This window comes from Gadus chalcogrammus, chromosome 12 (assembly GCF_026213295.1).
Source record: "Gadus chalcogrammus isolate NIFS_2021 chromosome 12, NIFS_Gcha_1.0, whole genome shotgun sequence".
NCBI lineage: Eukaryota > Metazoa > Chordata > Actinopteri > Gadiformes > Gadidae > Gadus > Gadus chalcogrammus.
The window spans coordinates 32,533,105-32,548,179 of record NC_079423.1 but is presented as its reverse complement, the minus strand read 5'-3'; the positions used below and the strand labels follow the sequence as shown (position 1 = coordinate 32,548,179).

The window sequence follows — 15,075 nt, the reverse complement described above, 5'->3', positions numbered from 1 at the left end:
GGGAGAGAGAGAGAGAGAGAGAGAGAGAGAGAGAGAGAGAGAGAGAGAGAGAGAGAGAGAGAGGGAGAGAGAGTGTGTGGTGCAGAGGGAATAGGGGATGAGCGTCACTATGCTGCTCTCCACCAATAGCAGCACAGGGGCCAGAGTCCTGTGAAGCTGTGTGTGTGCGTGGATGTACAGACACTGGACCTTTAGCGTGATGGACCCTCACACCTGGACCTCAGCCGGTGGGACACAGGCTGCTTTGTGCTTGGAGCTCGAAGGCCATCTTGGATTTTCCTTTTGATTACTTTTGAAAGAATATTTCCAAGGATTTTACAAAAAACAGGGAAGAATTGTCCCGGTGCTGATCATCATTGTTTGAGTTGCGACTTGGTGCCTTCGCGTTGATTCATTGGACGGAATAAACCTCAGCTTGACGGATTCTAGCATCCGAAGGATGTGGATGCAGGGTTTAAGATCTAGAGACTGACGTGTTTATAGTGTGTATTCCGAAAGTACACACAGAGACACACATTCACACTGACAGATGTCAGAGCATGTGCTGTTTTGTTTGCATCCATTGAAAGTCCCTCGCTCTCTCTCTCTCTCTCTCTCTCTCTCTCTCTCGCTCTCTCGCTCTCTCGCTCTCTCTCTCTCTCTCTCTCCCTCTCTCCCTCTGATGGTCAGAGCAGCGTGAGTACAGCAGCCCTGGGGGGCAGAGGTCCCGCTATGGACTCCCTCCTTTCTTTCCCCCTCATGTCTTCCCTTCTCCTCTCTACTTCCCCCTCCTCCAGTGGGCGCTGGATGTGTGTGTCCGCTGGGGGGGGAGTAGGGCCCACCTCCCTCCAGGCTTCATAACGGGGGGAGGAATGGATACCAGAGGAACAGAGAGCCACTCTGGGAATCGCTTGGAGATCTACTTTTCTCAAACCTTATTTGATTTAAAGTCTTCCATTAGACTAAGTACTTGGTAGAGTCGCACACTGCTGCACCACGCTAAGTGAAGCTTATAGTTTTGCAGCCTATTCATTATTCAAGCCTTGATTCTGTGGCTCTGAGGTGGTCTGGCTTGAGTCTGTGTTTCGTCCTCCTTTAAGACCTGCGATCAACACTTGGAGGTTAGATCCCCGTTGCCTGAACCGCCCACTGCCACCTCCTCTAGATGTGTGCGTGTGTTAACGTGAGCGGGGTTGGACACGTGGTGGAATGACCCGCAGCTTGGCTCCCGTCAGGGACCCCCCGCCACCGCCCGTGACCCCAGGCCGCCCTGCCCCCGGGGAAGCCTAATCCGGGCTTTAAGTCTTTCCTCCCGGGTGTCCGGTCCTCCTCCCTCCCGGCGCTCCTCGCTCACCCCCTGGTCCCGTCGGGACGTCCGCTGCACTCCTCTCAGACCGCCGACGCCGGCTCGGGGCTAGCGCCGCCCCGGGGTGAGGGGGGGGGGAACAGTTTACCGAGGGACCCCCACCTCACACCCTGCAGAACCGTTAAGAGGTTCCCACCACGGAGGCGGTGTCGGCCCTCGAGCTCCTCACCGTGCTGCCTCAGGGGCCCGCCCAGGACGGGGCCCCCGGGGGCCCGGGGAGCAGGGGGGACGGAGGGGGGGCGGGGGGCCCGGTAGCCCAGCAGGGCGGGGGCGGGGGCGGGCAGCGGGCGGCCCAGACAGCGCCCCGGAGACACATGGCTCCCCTCTGGAAGTCCATGCTGTCCCAGAGCAGCCCGCTGTACCGGGCCTCGCTGTACTCCTTCTCCCTGTGGGAGTGGAGGGCCCAGGAGAGGGAGCTGGCCCTGCTGAAGAGGCACTCGGACAGGGAGAGGACCAGCGCACTCACACAGCTGGACAAGTAAGAGAGCGGCGCTGTCGCACGGAGCTCTGTGATAGGACGAGGAGGAGGGGGATGGGGATGCGAGCGCCGCTGTTGATTGCTGTGTAATACACTCGCTTTTCAAAAAACAGCGTGGTAAATATTGTCCCTCTGAGCATTGTCATATAGTTATATAGTATCTAATGACAATGATAATGTAATAATGTAGAGCGATTAAGAGGCTCTGAGAAGGTGAACCCGACTCTTGGTGTTAATAGGACAGATGAAACATACGTTAAAGTGTGTATGGGTCTGGGGTGTGTGTGTGTGTATGTGTGTGTTTGTTGTCCTAACCTCCACCCCATTATAACCTTGTGCCAGCGCTTCAGTGTTCATTACATCAGCTGTCGGGGACAGTGTGGGCAGGGCAGCTTCATCTGGGGCACTATACAGTTGGCTGCTTTTTTCCCAACTTGTGCGTGTGTCTGATCTCTCTGTGTGGGATAATGACATAAGTGCCTTGTTCGGAAGCATTTCAATATTATTTTGCTTTGTTTTTATTAAATTCACGTGATAAAACATGCCATTTTGCATTGTGGAAATTTGCGAATTAGTTTTGCGAATTAGCGAATTAATATTTCCCTTGAAACAAGATCTAACTGATAGAATATATAGTCGAATAAATAATGCATTGTGCACTGCTAATTAGTGTCCTTTAGGTGGATATATTTTCTTGACACATTTGACATATTGTGTCATGTATTATTTTTTTAACTTATATAACAGTTCATCTAATATTTAGTCAGTTGGGACCACTATTGAGGCGAGTTATTTCGCAGAATAACTATATATATGTGCGTGCATGTGCGTGGCTGCGCAAGTGTGTGTGTGTGTGTGTGTGTGTGTGTGTGTGTGTGTGTGTGTGTGTGTGTGTGTGTGTGTGTGTGTGTGTGTGTGTGTGTGTGTGTGTGTGTGTGTGTGTGTGTGTGTGTGTGTGTCTGTGTGTGTGTTTATGTGGTGTGTGTGCGGTGTGTGTGTGTGTGTGTGTTTGTGCGGTGTGTGGTGTGTGTGTGTATGTGTTTGTGCGGTGTGTGTGGGTGTGTGTGTGTGTGTGTGTGTATGTGTGTTTGTGTATGTGTTTGTGCGGTGTGTGTGTGTGTGTGTGTGTGTGTGTGTGTCTGTGTGTGTGTGTGTGTGTGTGTGCGTGCGTGTGTGCGTGTGTGTGTGTGTGTGTGTGTGTGTGTGTGTGTGTGTGTGTGTGTGTGTGTGTGTGTGTATGTGTTTGTGCGGTGTGTGTGTGTGTGTGTGTGTGTGTCTGTGTGTCTGTGTGTGTGTGTGTATGTGTGTATGTGTGTATGTGTGTATGTGTGTGTGTGTGTGTGCGTGTGTGCGTGTGTGTGTGTGTGTGTGTGCTCCGTGTCTGACTCTGTCTCCCGGTCCAGGCTCAGTAAGGAGCTCCAGCAGAAGGACAAGGTCATCGAGTCTCTGCGGGCCAAGCTGGATCAGCAGCAGTCCCATCACTACGGCAACCAGCGCTCTGACACGCCCTGCAGCAGCCACGCCCTCTCCGACACCACCACCGGGTCCGACCAATCGGATCGCATCTCCTATGTGTCCGATGAGCGGGGCTCCACCAATGAGGACCTGGAGCTCAGCTCGGAGATGGACGCGGCCAGTGAGTTCGGTCCAGAGGGACGGGGGGCGTCGGCCAGATCCAGCACAGGTGTGTTCACTGTACCTCTTGTGATGAATGACATCCCTTCCATCAATCAGAAGTAGCCCTGCTCTGATTGGTCATCGAGTCGCTCAGTGACTCTGTGTGTCCTCCGTTCCCAGGATGCCCGTCCCGGTCGGAGGCCATGTCCCACCATCCGTCTGCCCCCCCGTCCCACGCGTCCTCTCACAGAGCGTTTTCCTCCTTCAGCTCTCCCAGCATGCACTGGGCTCTGCACAAGGCTGCCAGCTCCCACAGCCAGACAGGTGAGAGGCGTCAGGTCACCTGGGCAGCGTGCCTTCAGACTCGGGGTACAGACGTTGTGGCGTGTGAGGGGGGTTCATCCTCATGGTTCCTCCTACTCTTCCTCTGATCCATCTGTCACTCCTCACGCTCCACCTGCTCCTCATCCTTTCTATTCTTCCTCTTCCCTGCTTCCTGTACCTCCTCTCTCTCCGTCCGTAGTTCCCGGACTGCCTCCTCTTCCTCTGTCTTCGTCCGCGCCCCCCTCTGCTGGGGCGGCCCCCGCCCTCACCTCTAGCGTCCCCCCCCCCCATCCCTCCTCCGGCCCCCGCCGACCCCCGCCCCCTGACCCCCACTCCCATACCTTGCGCCCCCGTTTCCGAGGCCAGCGGGGGGTGGGGTTCTCCCTGGCGGAGGTGCAACAGGAGCTGCACGCGCTGCAGCGGCAGCTGAGACACAGTGAGAGAGCGTGCACACAGCCGCCGTGCCCCATGTGTGTGTGTGCGTGTGCATGTGTTTCTGACCACGTGTGTGCGTGCATTGGTTCAAACACGTTTGTGTGTGTGTGTGGTTCCTTGAGTTTGATATAATGCAATTAAAAACTAACATGAATGTCTTTTATAAATAATGACTTAACCTTTGACCTTAATGGTGTCAATCAAATGTGTGGATTGTATCCCTGAACTCAAGTCGGAGAACACAGATTTGGTATCTGTGGGATATTTGTGGCCTGGAATGTTATGAAATGATAATAATAATGTGGCACATAGTCGTGCTATGGCCATCTGCAGGATAGTAGACTGGAGGCTGGTGGATAGAGTCTGATGTCACATGAGGGCAGCTGACACAGGATGGGAGCTTACTGCTCCCCTGATACTTCAGGTTGGAAGCAATGATAGCTGCGTCCTACAATATTGCGAGCCTGGCCTAATGATTTTATCTTCAAATTCATAGCTGTTTAAACATCGGGGATATGCATATGTTGTGCTTTAAATGTATATCTGCAATATTTGGCGTTGTTGCTATGAATTTAAGACCATATAGTCCTACAGTCACCTGGTACATGTGTGCCAAGTTTGCAGCTTTTTCCACCTACGGAGACTCAGTTCCTCTGCAAAGTAGTTATAGTGTTATTTTTTCTCCTGTCATTCACAAACAGCCTCACTCTCCTCTTGGATGACACATTGTTCCTGACTTGGCTCTCGTCAATCCAAGCGTTACCTGGGTTGACTGTCTCTCAATCGAGTCGAACCCTGGACAACTTCAAAATCTATCTATTTTCCTCCTCCATGTTCCCTCTTACTAACCTTTCCTTGTTTTTATTCTCTCTGAATCTGCCGTCTGACTAACAGCCCCCACTGACAGTATGCTCCACCCTCTGCCTCCAACATACATCACAGTACTGTGTTCCTGGTCCTCCTGCAGGCTCCTCCTACGCCCCCCCCCTGGCCCTCCAGAGGACTCCTCTGCTGGGGCCCCCCCTCGACCCCTCCGGCTTCCCGCCCCTCTGTTACCACGGCCTGCTGCCTGCCCCGCTGGGCGGCCCCGCCCACCTGGCGGCCGGCCCCGGCGCCATGCAGGCGGAGGCAGGCCTGCTGGAGGGCAGTGCATTGTGGGACATGAGCTACGGCGGCCTCGCCATGAGGGCGGCGCCGGACCTGTCATCGGGGTCGTCCGGCTACCAATCAGGCACCAGCCACACAGGTAGAGGTCAGAGGTCACTCGCTGCGGGCAAACTGGCGACACCTGCATGAACGTTTCTGAAGCCAAACGTACCTAAAGGTTTCTGGAGCCAGTGTCGTGTGTGTGTGCTGAGCTGAGTGTCGCTGTGTGTGTGCTGAGCTGAGTGTCGCTGTGTGTGTGCTGAGCTGAGTGTCGCTGTGTGTGTGCTGAGCTGAGTGTCGCTGTGTGTGTGCTGAGCTGAGTGTCGCTGTGTGTGTGCTGAGCTGAGTGTCGCTGTGTGTGCTGCAGGCTCAGAGCTGATGAAAGAGCATCTGAGGGAGATCCGCAGCCTGAGGCAGCGTCTGGAGGACTCCATCCAGACCAACGACCGCCTCCGGCAGCAGCTGGAGGAGAGGCTGGCCCTCGCCGCCAGAGAGAAGGGTAACACACGCACGCACACACACACACACACACACACACACACACACACACACACACACACACACACACACACACACACACACACACACACACACACACACACACACACACACACACACACACACACACACCTTGACTTCGTACTCTGGGGCCTTGATTGTACCACAGCCTCCTTTACACTCCAGCTATGACCATCATCCTTATTCACTCCATCCCCTCGTTTTACTAAACTATTGTACTATTGGTACTGGTGGAACTATTGTACCCCCACCTCTCTCTCTGGTTCACTCATCAACCTCTGTATCCTCATCTCCTCTTCCTCCTCCTCACTCCTCTCCCTCTCTGCTCCTCCTCACCCTTCTCTCTCTCTGCTCCTCCTCACTCCTCCTCACCCTTCTCTCTCTCTCCTCCTCCTCTCCCAGGCGCTCCTACCAACATCTACATCCAGGGACTGGACTCCCTGGGTCAGCTCTCTGGGGAGCTGCGGCAGCTGAAGGAGGAGAACCTGGGCCTGCAGGGCCGGCTGCAGCAGGCCAGCCGAGGTAGGGCTCCGACCGCACGCAGCGGAGAGAGAGCTGCTCTCACAGGTTATTGGTAGAAAGATATAGCCAGGTGCAATGTCTGGTGAGCCATGTGTTGGACATGGCCTGTTCCATCCTGGCAGAAATGGACTTGGAATAAATGCACATTTCATTAGTATTTATATTAAATTATTAATAATTAAGTTCCTCAGAGCCCAGAGCCATCATGTTTTAGTTCTTACGGTGTCCTTCCCAAGGTTGGCCTTGTTCTGTATCCAAACCATTGAGTGCTCACACTAACGGAGGGCCTCTGGGGTTAAGATGGCGGCCTGGAGGCGGAGCGTCTGCAGGAGGCTGCCCTATTGGCCAAGGCAAGAGTCAAGGAGGCGGAGCTAGAGGCGGAGCGCTTGGCGGAGCAGAATAGGAAGCTGCAGATGGACGCCCAAAGCACCAGCCTGGAGGTCGGCCAGCTGAAACAGGACAAGCAGACCAGCATAGAGGCCATCAACAGGTACAGGGAGCGCTGCAGACATGGACAGAGGATGATGCATTGTATTCTGTGTTTGCATATTGGCTTAGGCACTAGTTGTCTTAATGAATCCATTTGCAACAAAACATATGTAATTTCCTGTGGGTGTGTGTGTGTGTGTGTGTGTGTGTGTGTGTGTGTGTGTGTGTGTGTGTGTGTGTGTGTGTGTGTGTGTGTGTGTGTGTGTGTGTGTGTGTGTGTGTGTGTGTGTGTGTGTGTGTCCAGGCTGCAGCATGAGGTGTGTGTTCTCCAGCAGCAGCTGAGCGAGGACCGGGCTCTGGCCCGCTCCCTGCAGGGTGAGCTCCAGGTGTACCAGCGAGGGGGGGGAGCCCCCCGGACCCCCCACCCAGGTGAGACCTCCAGCGGTTTCAGTTGTTCTCATGACTTCCACTCCGGCTACGACTCCGGCATCCCAATCGGTCCAGTATATCTTTGCAGGATTAAAACCCCTTTTTCTTTCAAATGTGTGTTTCTTAGTGGGTCAAGCTGTTTCCCAGTCTGGAGACTGCTCCATGACCTATGACCCCAAAGAACTGCACATTCATCTGTCGCCTCACCTCGCTGAACCGGCTGACCCTCCCCCCCACGCCCGGAGACAACTGTTCCACGGTTTGTAGTTGTTCCCAGCGGTCCACACTGCAGTTGGTCCACAGGGGGTCGGGCCGTCTGACCTGTGTGTCCCTGTGCCCTCAGCAGAGGGGGTTCTCTCTCCTCCTGTGAAGGACACATGCTTCTTCAGTCCTTCCTCCTCGGGCTCCTCACCTGCCCCGGCACCGACTGAAGGACCTGCTGACAGTGGTGAGTGCTTCACAAGACGTCTCATGTACTCCTCATAAAACCATTGTCTTTATTGTCTCCTCATGTTGTTGTGTCATTACTGCATACGGGCCTATAAAGTGTTCTCCCCTGCTCTCAATGCCTCCATCTTCGCTCTCCTCTCTCTCTTCCCTCCTCTCTCCCCTCCCCTCTCCTCCCTCCCCTCTCTCCTCTCCCTCCCCTCTTCTCTCTCTCCCCTCCCCCCTCCCCTCTCCCCTCTCCCCTCTCTCTCCCCTCTCCTGTCTCCTATCCCTCCCCCCTCCCCTCCCTCCCCCCCTCCCCTCTCCCTCCCCTCCCCTCTCTCCTCTCTCCCCTCTCCCCTCTCTCTCCCCTCTCCTGTCTCCTATCCCTCCCCTCTCCCCTCCCTCCCCCCCCTCCCCTCTCCCTCCCTCCCCTCTCTCCTCTCTCCCCTCTCCCCTATCTCCTCTTTCTCCCCTCTCCTCTCTCCCCTCCCTCCCCCCCTCCCCTCTCCCTCCCCTCCCCTCTCTCCTCTCTCCCCTCTCCCCTATCTCCTCTTTCTCCCCTCTCCTCTCTCCCCTCCCTCCCCCTCCCCTCTCCCTCCCCCCTCCTCCTCCTCCCCTCCCCCCTCCTCTCTCCCCTCTCCTCTCTCCCCTCTCCCCTCTCCCCTCTCCACACCCTCCCCTCCCTCCCCCCTCCCCTCTCTTCCCTCTCTCCCCCTCCAGGTGTTCTGCAGGGCCAGGCCCCTGACGGTTCCTTCGCCAGCCCCCACGGCCGCCACGTGGTGGGCCATGTGGACGACTTCAAGGCCCTGCAGCAGCAGGTTCTGGAGGGCAGCGCCTTGCTGCGCAGCACGGAGTCCACCCTGGAGGCGTTGAGCCGCCCCGTGCCGCTCAGGGACCGGGTGAGTTCAGCCAGGGGGAACACGCACTTCAGTATAAACTCCAACAACCTTTCCCTAGAATATAAAACACGATTATAACAATCACATCATTCAAAAAACCATACAAAGTGAAGGAACAAAGTCACCAAAACATGTTATTCTTTGGTTGGTGAGTATAGCCAAATGAAGACACTATGTCTGTGTTCTTCTGAGTCCCCTGGTCCCTGGGCCGGGTCCTTTAACGCCCTGGACCTCCTCTCCCTCTCAGGCCGTAGATATGGGCTCCGTCAGAGCGCTGCTGGCCAACACCCACACCCTGGGTCAGATCCTCCAGGAGGCCCACTCTCTGCTCAGGATGTTCTGGAGAGCTGCTCTGCCCAGCTCTGACAGCACCAAGCAGGTACAGAGCGCTGTGTGTACCCGCACCATGCTGTCAGCGTTCCCTGAAGGGATACCATTAGGGAGAATGCAATATCTATACCACAGTAATACAGTAATACACACAATGTAGGGGTTCAGAGGTACCTTTGAGGACAGAGTTTGTGGGTGTTACTAAACATTTAGCAACATCTGTGAGATCAGCGCAGCATATGTGCGCTCATTTAAGATTATAACAATAACTCTTCAGTAAAACATTACTGCAAGGCGGCTCTTGAGAAATATATTTGGGACATGACCATGTTATCCATATCGTGCAGTACTGTCTTACAACGTGTGTGTGTGTGTGCGTGTACGTGCGCGTGTGTGCTTGTGCGTGTGTGCGTGTGTGTGTGTGTATGTGTGTTTGCGCGTGTGCATGTGCTCGTGTGCGTGTGCTCGTGTGCGTGTGCGTGTGTGTGCGTGTGCTCGTGTGCGTGTGCGTGTGTGCGTGTGTGTGTGTGTGTGTGTGTGCGTGTGTGCGTGTGTGTGTGCGTCTGTGCGTGTGTGTGTGTGTGCGTGTGCTCGTGTGTGTTTGTGCGTGTGCGTCTGTCCAGCAGAAGGAGGAGCTGGTGGCGCTCCGGGTGAAGCTCTCGGAGCAGGAGGAGGCTCTCCGGAACGCCAAGGAGCGTCTGAGGAGCAGCAGCCTCAACCAGGACAACATGGAGACCTTCATCGTCAGCCAGCGTGAGTCCCCCGTCCAGCCCCCCCTCTCAGAGCCATACAGCTCCTCTCACCCGCTGACTCTTCGCTTCCCACACCGGGCTTTTCGTCTTTATTTTGTTCTTCTAAATGCTTTGTTCGAGCTGATTGTTGGACTGAAGATTCAAGCGGTGGTCCATTCTGCTGAACAGACAGGCAGCGCACTGAACAGACGGTGCATCGTATCATATCCATATTCAGCTACAGAGACTTGGTGTCCTCCTTCCTGGAGATATATCAGGCCAAGATACACTGTATCTGTAAGGCTTACAAGTACACTGCAGCAAGGTTATTCTCTCAACTCCCTCCACACACATTGTGTGTGTGTGTGTGTGTGTGTGTGTGTGTGTGTGTGTGTGTGTGTGTGTGTGTGTGTGTGTGTGTGTGTGTGTGTGTGTGTGTGTGTGTGTGTGTGTGTGACTGTCTGCCTCTTATAGATGATTGTCTGTCACTACCATGGCTAATGCATTTGTTCCATTCAGAAGTATGTAAGCGTTCAATTATCTCAAACTCTTTTTTTCTGAGCCATGGTTTTGGCTGCATATACAATAGTTATCTATTTCTCTCTCTCCCTCCTTATTTGTCTCTTTTTCCACTTTTTCCAATTCTTTCTCTTTCATTCGCAATCCAGATAAAATATTAACAGTACATTTGAGAGACGTTAACATGATGGAGTGCCGTCCATGGAGTTGGTCTCTCCATGTCTCTGTTGAGTTAAAGAGTCGCAGCTGTCAAAGATGAACCTCTCTTTGTTTATGTGCTTGCAGTGTCAAGAACCAGGGACGTCTTGAAGAAGGCCAAGACTAACCTACAGGTAAGGACTCTGATGTTCATTCTAGAGGCAGTGTGATTGTTCTTCAAGAAAAGAGAAGAAAATGGTTTTATGGTAATGGCTGTTTATGTTCTGCTAATTCTCTCCTTTGACATTCATCTCCACCCTGTTCACCTGCTTGGGCTCCTCTATCCTCTCCTACCTTCCTCCTCCTCTCCCTCCTTCCATCCTGGCCGTCCTCCCAGGACAATGAGCGCAAGATCTGCTCCCTCCGCCTCTCTCCTTCCTCCCAAGCCTCGTTCTCCCCCTCTCTCTGCCCCCCTCCCTCCTGCTCCCCCCCCCAGCCCCCTGCGGGGAAAGGTACGGCCCGCTGGCTCCGTGTGTCTCCACAGTTTCTGTCTCTACATGCGAGCACACATAAAAACACAACCTTTTCTTAGAACTTGCATCCAATAAAAAAACATCAGAGGTTTTGTAATGCAGTATATTCAACGTGATAGATTGATGTTTTGCACCTGCAGGGAGCAAAACCTGAAACCTAACTTGAATAGTCACTAAAAATTCTCTCTCTCTCTCTCTTGCTCTGTCTCTCTCTCTCTCTCTCTCTCTCTCTCTCTCTCTCTCTCTCTTTATATATATATATATATATATATATATATATATATATATATGTGTGTGTGTCTTTCTTTGCTGCAGTTTTTCTATTTCCTCCCTCTCGTATTATTGCCTGTTATTGTTCTGAAAAGTGCTACCCACAGAAATAATGACATGGTTTGGCTGAAGAAGATCTCAGCCAAACTCTGTCATCATCTCTGTTCAGAGCAGTGTTCAGAGCCATGTTTAAAACCTGCTGTCTCTGTCTGCTCTACCCAGGTCAAAACTCAGGACGCTTCTGTGAGCTCACTCTCTCTCCTGATTGGGGTGTCCTGAAGGCCCGGCGTCCCGCCACACTCCAGCGGGCTGTCTGTTGAGTGGTTTCTGGGGAGGTTGCCTGGGACAGACTCTCCTCCAACATGCTGTTCAGACTGCCTTCCTGGCCGAGGTTTCAATCCTGCAACAAAAACCGTGGTCTGCTTTAGGAACACAACCAGGAATAGTTCCTCACGGATCTCTGAGTTGTCTTGGGGAACAGTGTTTGAGTGATGTGTGTAAAAATCCCTTTTGCTGAGGTGAATGAGTGTGATGCCAGAGGCTGATTTATAACTGTGGATGAATGTCGATCTCCTAAGGGCTGTGTCTTATTTGTGTACAGTGGAGTTGATCGTTAAGGGCTTTTATTAAGGCTCCACAGGTTAAAGGTTGTTCTCTTTTCTTTGAGTTTCTGTCTGATCTCAGCTGGGATTAACATTTTAGAATATTATCCATGTCATTGGAGATAGAGCTTTGAAAAACCAAAACCAAAGTGCTTCCATTTGAGGTAGTGATTTATAATAATGCTAATGTTTGATAGTGTATATAATAGCTGCATGTGGTTAGATCATCTAACAGGAAAAAGCCATATTGTTTAACAAAACAAATTATAATTTTTTTGCCTAGTATTATGAAAGCTACAGATAAGGTTAACGCCTGATAATATTTGGATCAAATCAAGGTCATTTACAGAGCTAATTTTTTCAGATAATTTCTATTATTAATTTTTACAAAATGAGAGACCGGGCCAACCTTTCACTCTGCTTATATGCCAAAACATGCATTCATAAACATTTGAACATATTCAATGCAAACTGCTGTTTGCTGTCACTGCGTTTAAAGGATTTGACATAATTATGAAGACAATTAATGGAAAGCAGCAGTTTATTTTAGACTACTAAACAGAAGAGAAAAAGCACCCGTGTAGATTTGTTTGATAACTTATTTGCCTTTCGTTTGTGAAATTAGAAAAGGGATTTGATATTTTTAAAATGGTCCAAGTGGTACAATGTTTTATTTGATCAACTATTTATGTTAAAAATATAGTTGTGAAAATAGTCCAAACTCAAGTATGACCCTTTTATACATTGATTATTATTATTTTGTAACTTTTGAAAGCCAGTTCAACTTGAATTATTTTTGCATTTTTACATTTAAAGTACATGTCCCTGTTAGCATTTCTGACAATCGTTAGGTAAAAGACAATCTGAAATATTTTAAAGGACACAGTGTGAGTCCAGTTTGCTTTGGTTAAATATATGTTAAATCGCTTGTTGCTTTTAGTGCATGAATTGTTATATTGCTAATATTCACATAGCATGCATGTTATGGGTTACAGTGCAATAACGTCTCCAGTTGCTGTCTAGCTGCTGAGACACATATTTCAAATGTCTTTGCTCCTCATAAATAAGAAATAACTTGGACAACATTTTCAACCATTATGATGACTTTCTTTCTTAGAGTATTTATTTAATAGAAGTAGGTGGCACAACGTCTAAAGTGATTACAGTTTGTAACCCTTAAAGCACAACCTTTAGGCATATTAAACAAATAAATGAACCAAAGTGTTGTCAAATTGGGTGAGTTCAAATGTATATCGTGTGTCATTTACAATAATCCAAAAACCTGTCTGTAATCTGCTTCACTGTGAGCCATTTTAGATGTATGTATGTATGTATGTATGTATGTATGTATGTATGTATGTATGTATGTATGTATGTATGTATGTATGTATGTATGTATGTATGTATGTATGTATGTATGTATGTATGTATGTATGTATGTATGTATGTATGTATGTATGTATGTATGTATGTATGTAAACAAGGGAGTGTAAACTAATGCAAGTTTTTGTGGCTGTAAATCTGGGTCTTTCAACTGTGGCCTAGTGTATTTCATGCATGCGATAGCCTTTCCTAAAATGTTTTTGGGTAAACATATTTTGCAATAAAACGATGACCCCCTTCTCACTATTTCTCAGTTACTAATATTTTGTGGCATTTATTTTGCATAGACTTATCTTTTGGTCTCAACTTATTGTGTTTCCTAACTTCCAACAGAAGGCGGCAGCACACACCAACATACTAAGATTGAAGGCAAAGAGCTCTTCCCGATCATTGACCTAGGGCACTCATTTACAACTCGAATTTTATAAGTGATTAAATAAAACATAACATTAGACAGGTGGCTGTGGTGTGACTGGGATGAGAAGCTGGTTGTGGGTGAACCGAGGGATCAGACTCAGGACGCGGGGCTGTGTGGCGCGCGCTGAGGGGTAGGGGTTCAGGAAGCGGGGCGGACTGTGTAGTGTGAGCCGCCTGCTGGTTCATTTCTGCACCAGACTCAACTCAGGTCACATCTGAGCCGCCAGCAGACATGAAGGTCCAGCCGAAGGGGACCCAGGCGGCCGGTTGATCTGCACACGTCCATCAGGCAGGTGACGGCGGGTCTGTTTCGTGTGTGTCATGTCGCGGAATGTACACTTTGGAGGTGACACCTTTCAGAGGAGGCAGGTAGCGAGGAGACTAGCCGGCTAGCCGCTAACGGTAACTAGCTAACAACACGGGACGCTAACGCTAACCAGCTAACACGCCGCGGCTTCTGTTCTTAAGCAAGTGACTCCATGGATACCAACACGGTGGGGGTCCACCATGAAGACCTGATCACATGAAGAACTGATCACATGAAGACCTGATATGAAGCTCACCTTGGAGCCGCCAGGAGGACCTGAGCACTAGGTCTTTCCCCTCAGGAGGAGGACCTGAACCCGAGGAGGACCTGAGCTGTAGGTCTGTCCCTCTGAGCACTAGGTCTGTCCCCTCAGGAGGACCTGAACACTAGGTCTGTCCCTCTGAGCACTAGGTCTGTCCCTCTGAGACTTAGGTCTGTCCCTCTGAGCACTAGGTCTGTCCCTAAGTCTGTTCCTCTGAACCCGGACTAGCGGCCGCTCGTGAGGAGCAGCGGGTGAGTGACAGCCTTCAGCCCGCCATCCGGATCAGGCTGCCCGCGGACCAGGAATGGATGACTGGCGGGGAGAACCTTCCAGATTAAACCACTGGTACTGGTCCCGCTGACCAGTTAACCTGTGGTGAGGAGTCAACAAGTCGTGCTGTCAACAAGTTGTGTTTAACAACAAGTTGTGCTATCAACGTGTCCAACGCCCGCGTCCTGCGGCGCGAAATGAAGCAGAGCGAGAATAGGAACAAGAGGAAGCTGAGCAACATGGACCCGCCCGGGGAGAACATAGACAGACCCGGGGAGAACATAGACAGACCCGGGGAGAACATGGACCCGCCTGGGGAGACCATGGCCCGACCCGGGGAGACCATGGCCCGACCCGGGGAGAAGGACGCGGTGAGTACTGGTCCACAACCTGGGGTCTTTTACTTTTACGTAATCTAGAAAATGACGTATTTACTGGTGATATTTACAGGTATTGACTGGAAATACCTCCAGTAAATACCTGTAACCTGGCATTTACAGGTAAACCTGACAAGGAATACTTTATTCAACAGGTAATGCTCTTTACAGGATCTAAATCCTGAAACCGATTTTACATTTACAGTTACATTCAGGGTGTTTAGAAGATGCTTTTATCCAAAGCGACTTTGTCAGAAGAGAAACAACAATATATCTCTGTCGGTGCAGTAGGGATGTTCAAAGAACCAAGTGCCAAGCACCAACATTCACTAGGTCAACCCATTCCCCGTATGCAACAGAGATA

The 15,075-nt window shown here is 51.0% G+C and overlaps 3 protein-coding genes across 5 annotated transcripts in view; all 3 read left to right on the top strand.

Annotated features, from left to right (window-relative positions):
- Nucleotides 1–1,659: 1,659 nt before the first annotated feature.
- Nucleotides 1,660–8,694, top strand: pde4dip (phosphodiesterase 4D interacting protein). Its single transcript, XM_056603325.1, has 11 exons — nt 1,660–1,823; nt 3,227–3,507; nt 3,621–3,764; nt 5,167–5,445; nt 5,713–5,844; nt 6,267–6,386; nt 6,687–6,876; nt 7,120–7,244; nt 7,372–7,503; nt 7,588–7,692; nt 8,394–8,694. Exons 1-11 carry the CDS (start codon nt 1,660–1,662, stop codon nt 8,648–8,650), a joined length of 1,929 nt encoding a protein of 642 aa, XP_056459300.1. The 3' UTR covers nt 8,651–8,694.
- Nucleotides 8,695–8,767: 73 nt separating this feature from the next.
- wu:fj49a02 (myomegalin) lies at nt 8,768–13,510 on the top strand. 3 transcript variants are annotated; one of them, XM_056603560.1, is made up of 5 exons: nt 8,768–8,951; nt 9,529–9,655; nt 10,438–10,484; nt 10,688–10,802; nt 11,316–13,510. In XM_056603560.1, exons 1-5 carry the CDS (start codon nt 8,829–8,831, stop codon nt 11,411–11,413), a joined length of 510 nt encoding a protein of 169 aa, XP_056459535.1. In that variant the 5' UTR covers nt 8,768–8,828; the 3' UTR covers nt 11,414–13,510. The 3 variants fall into 3 exon arrangements, with proteins under 3 accessions (XP_056459535.1, XP_056459534.1, XP_056459536.1); XM_056603559.1 differs by having other exon boundaries at nt 8,785–8,951; nt 9,526–9,655; XM_056603561.1 differs by lacking the exon at nt 10,688–10,802 and having other exon boundaries at nt 8,787–8,951; nt 9,526–9,655; nt 11,316–13,508.
- A 170-nt stretch (nt 13,511–13,680) lies between these two features.
- mast2 (microtubule associated serine/threonine kinase 2) overlaps nt 13,681–15,075 on the top strand; it is a 107,809-nt gene continuing 106,414 nt past the window's right edge. Inside the window, exon 1 of the mRNA XM_056603324.1 lies at nt 13,681–14,705. Coding sequence (XP_056459299.1) covers nt 14,532–14,705 — 174 coding nt within the window. The 5' untranslated portion in view covers nt 13,681–14,531. The remainder of the gene's footprint in view (nt 14,706–15,075) is intronic.

What these genes read in the sequence shown, in the direction of transcription:
- pde4dip (XM_056603325.1), top strand. Translation starts at nt 1,660, where the DNA reads ATGGCTCCCCTCTGGAAGTCCATGCTGTCCCAGAGCAGCCCGCTGTAC. An exon ending in AGCATAGAGGCCATCAACAG is followed by an intron (nt 6,877 to 7,119) that starts GTACAGGGAGCG and finishes GTGTGTGTCCAG; the next exon opens with GCTGCAGCATGAGGTGTGTG. An exon ending in TGAAGGACCTGCTGACAGTG is followed by an intron (nt 7,693 to 8,393) that starts GTGAGTGCTTCA and finishes CTCCCCCTCCAG; the next exon opens with GTGTTCTGCAGGGCCAGGCC.
- wu:fj49a02 (XM_056603559.1), top strand. Translation starts at nt 8,829, where the DNA reads ATGGGCTCCGTCAGAGCGCTGCTGGCCAACACCCACACCCTGGGTCAG. An exon ending in GACCTTCATCGTCAGCCAGC is followed by an intron (nt 9,656 to 10,437) that starts GTGAGTCCCCCG and finishes ATGTGCTTGCAG; the next exon opens with TGTCAAGAACCAGGGACGTC. An exon ending in CCAGCCCCCTGCGGGGAAAG is followed by an intron (nt 10,803 to 11,315) that starts GTACGGCCCGCT and finishes TGCTCTACCCAG; the next exon opens with GTCAAAACTCAGGACGCTTC.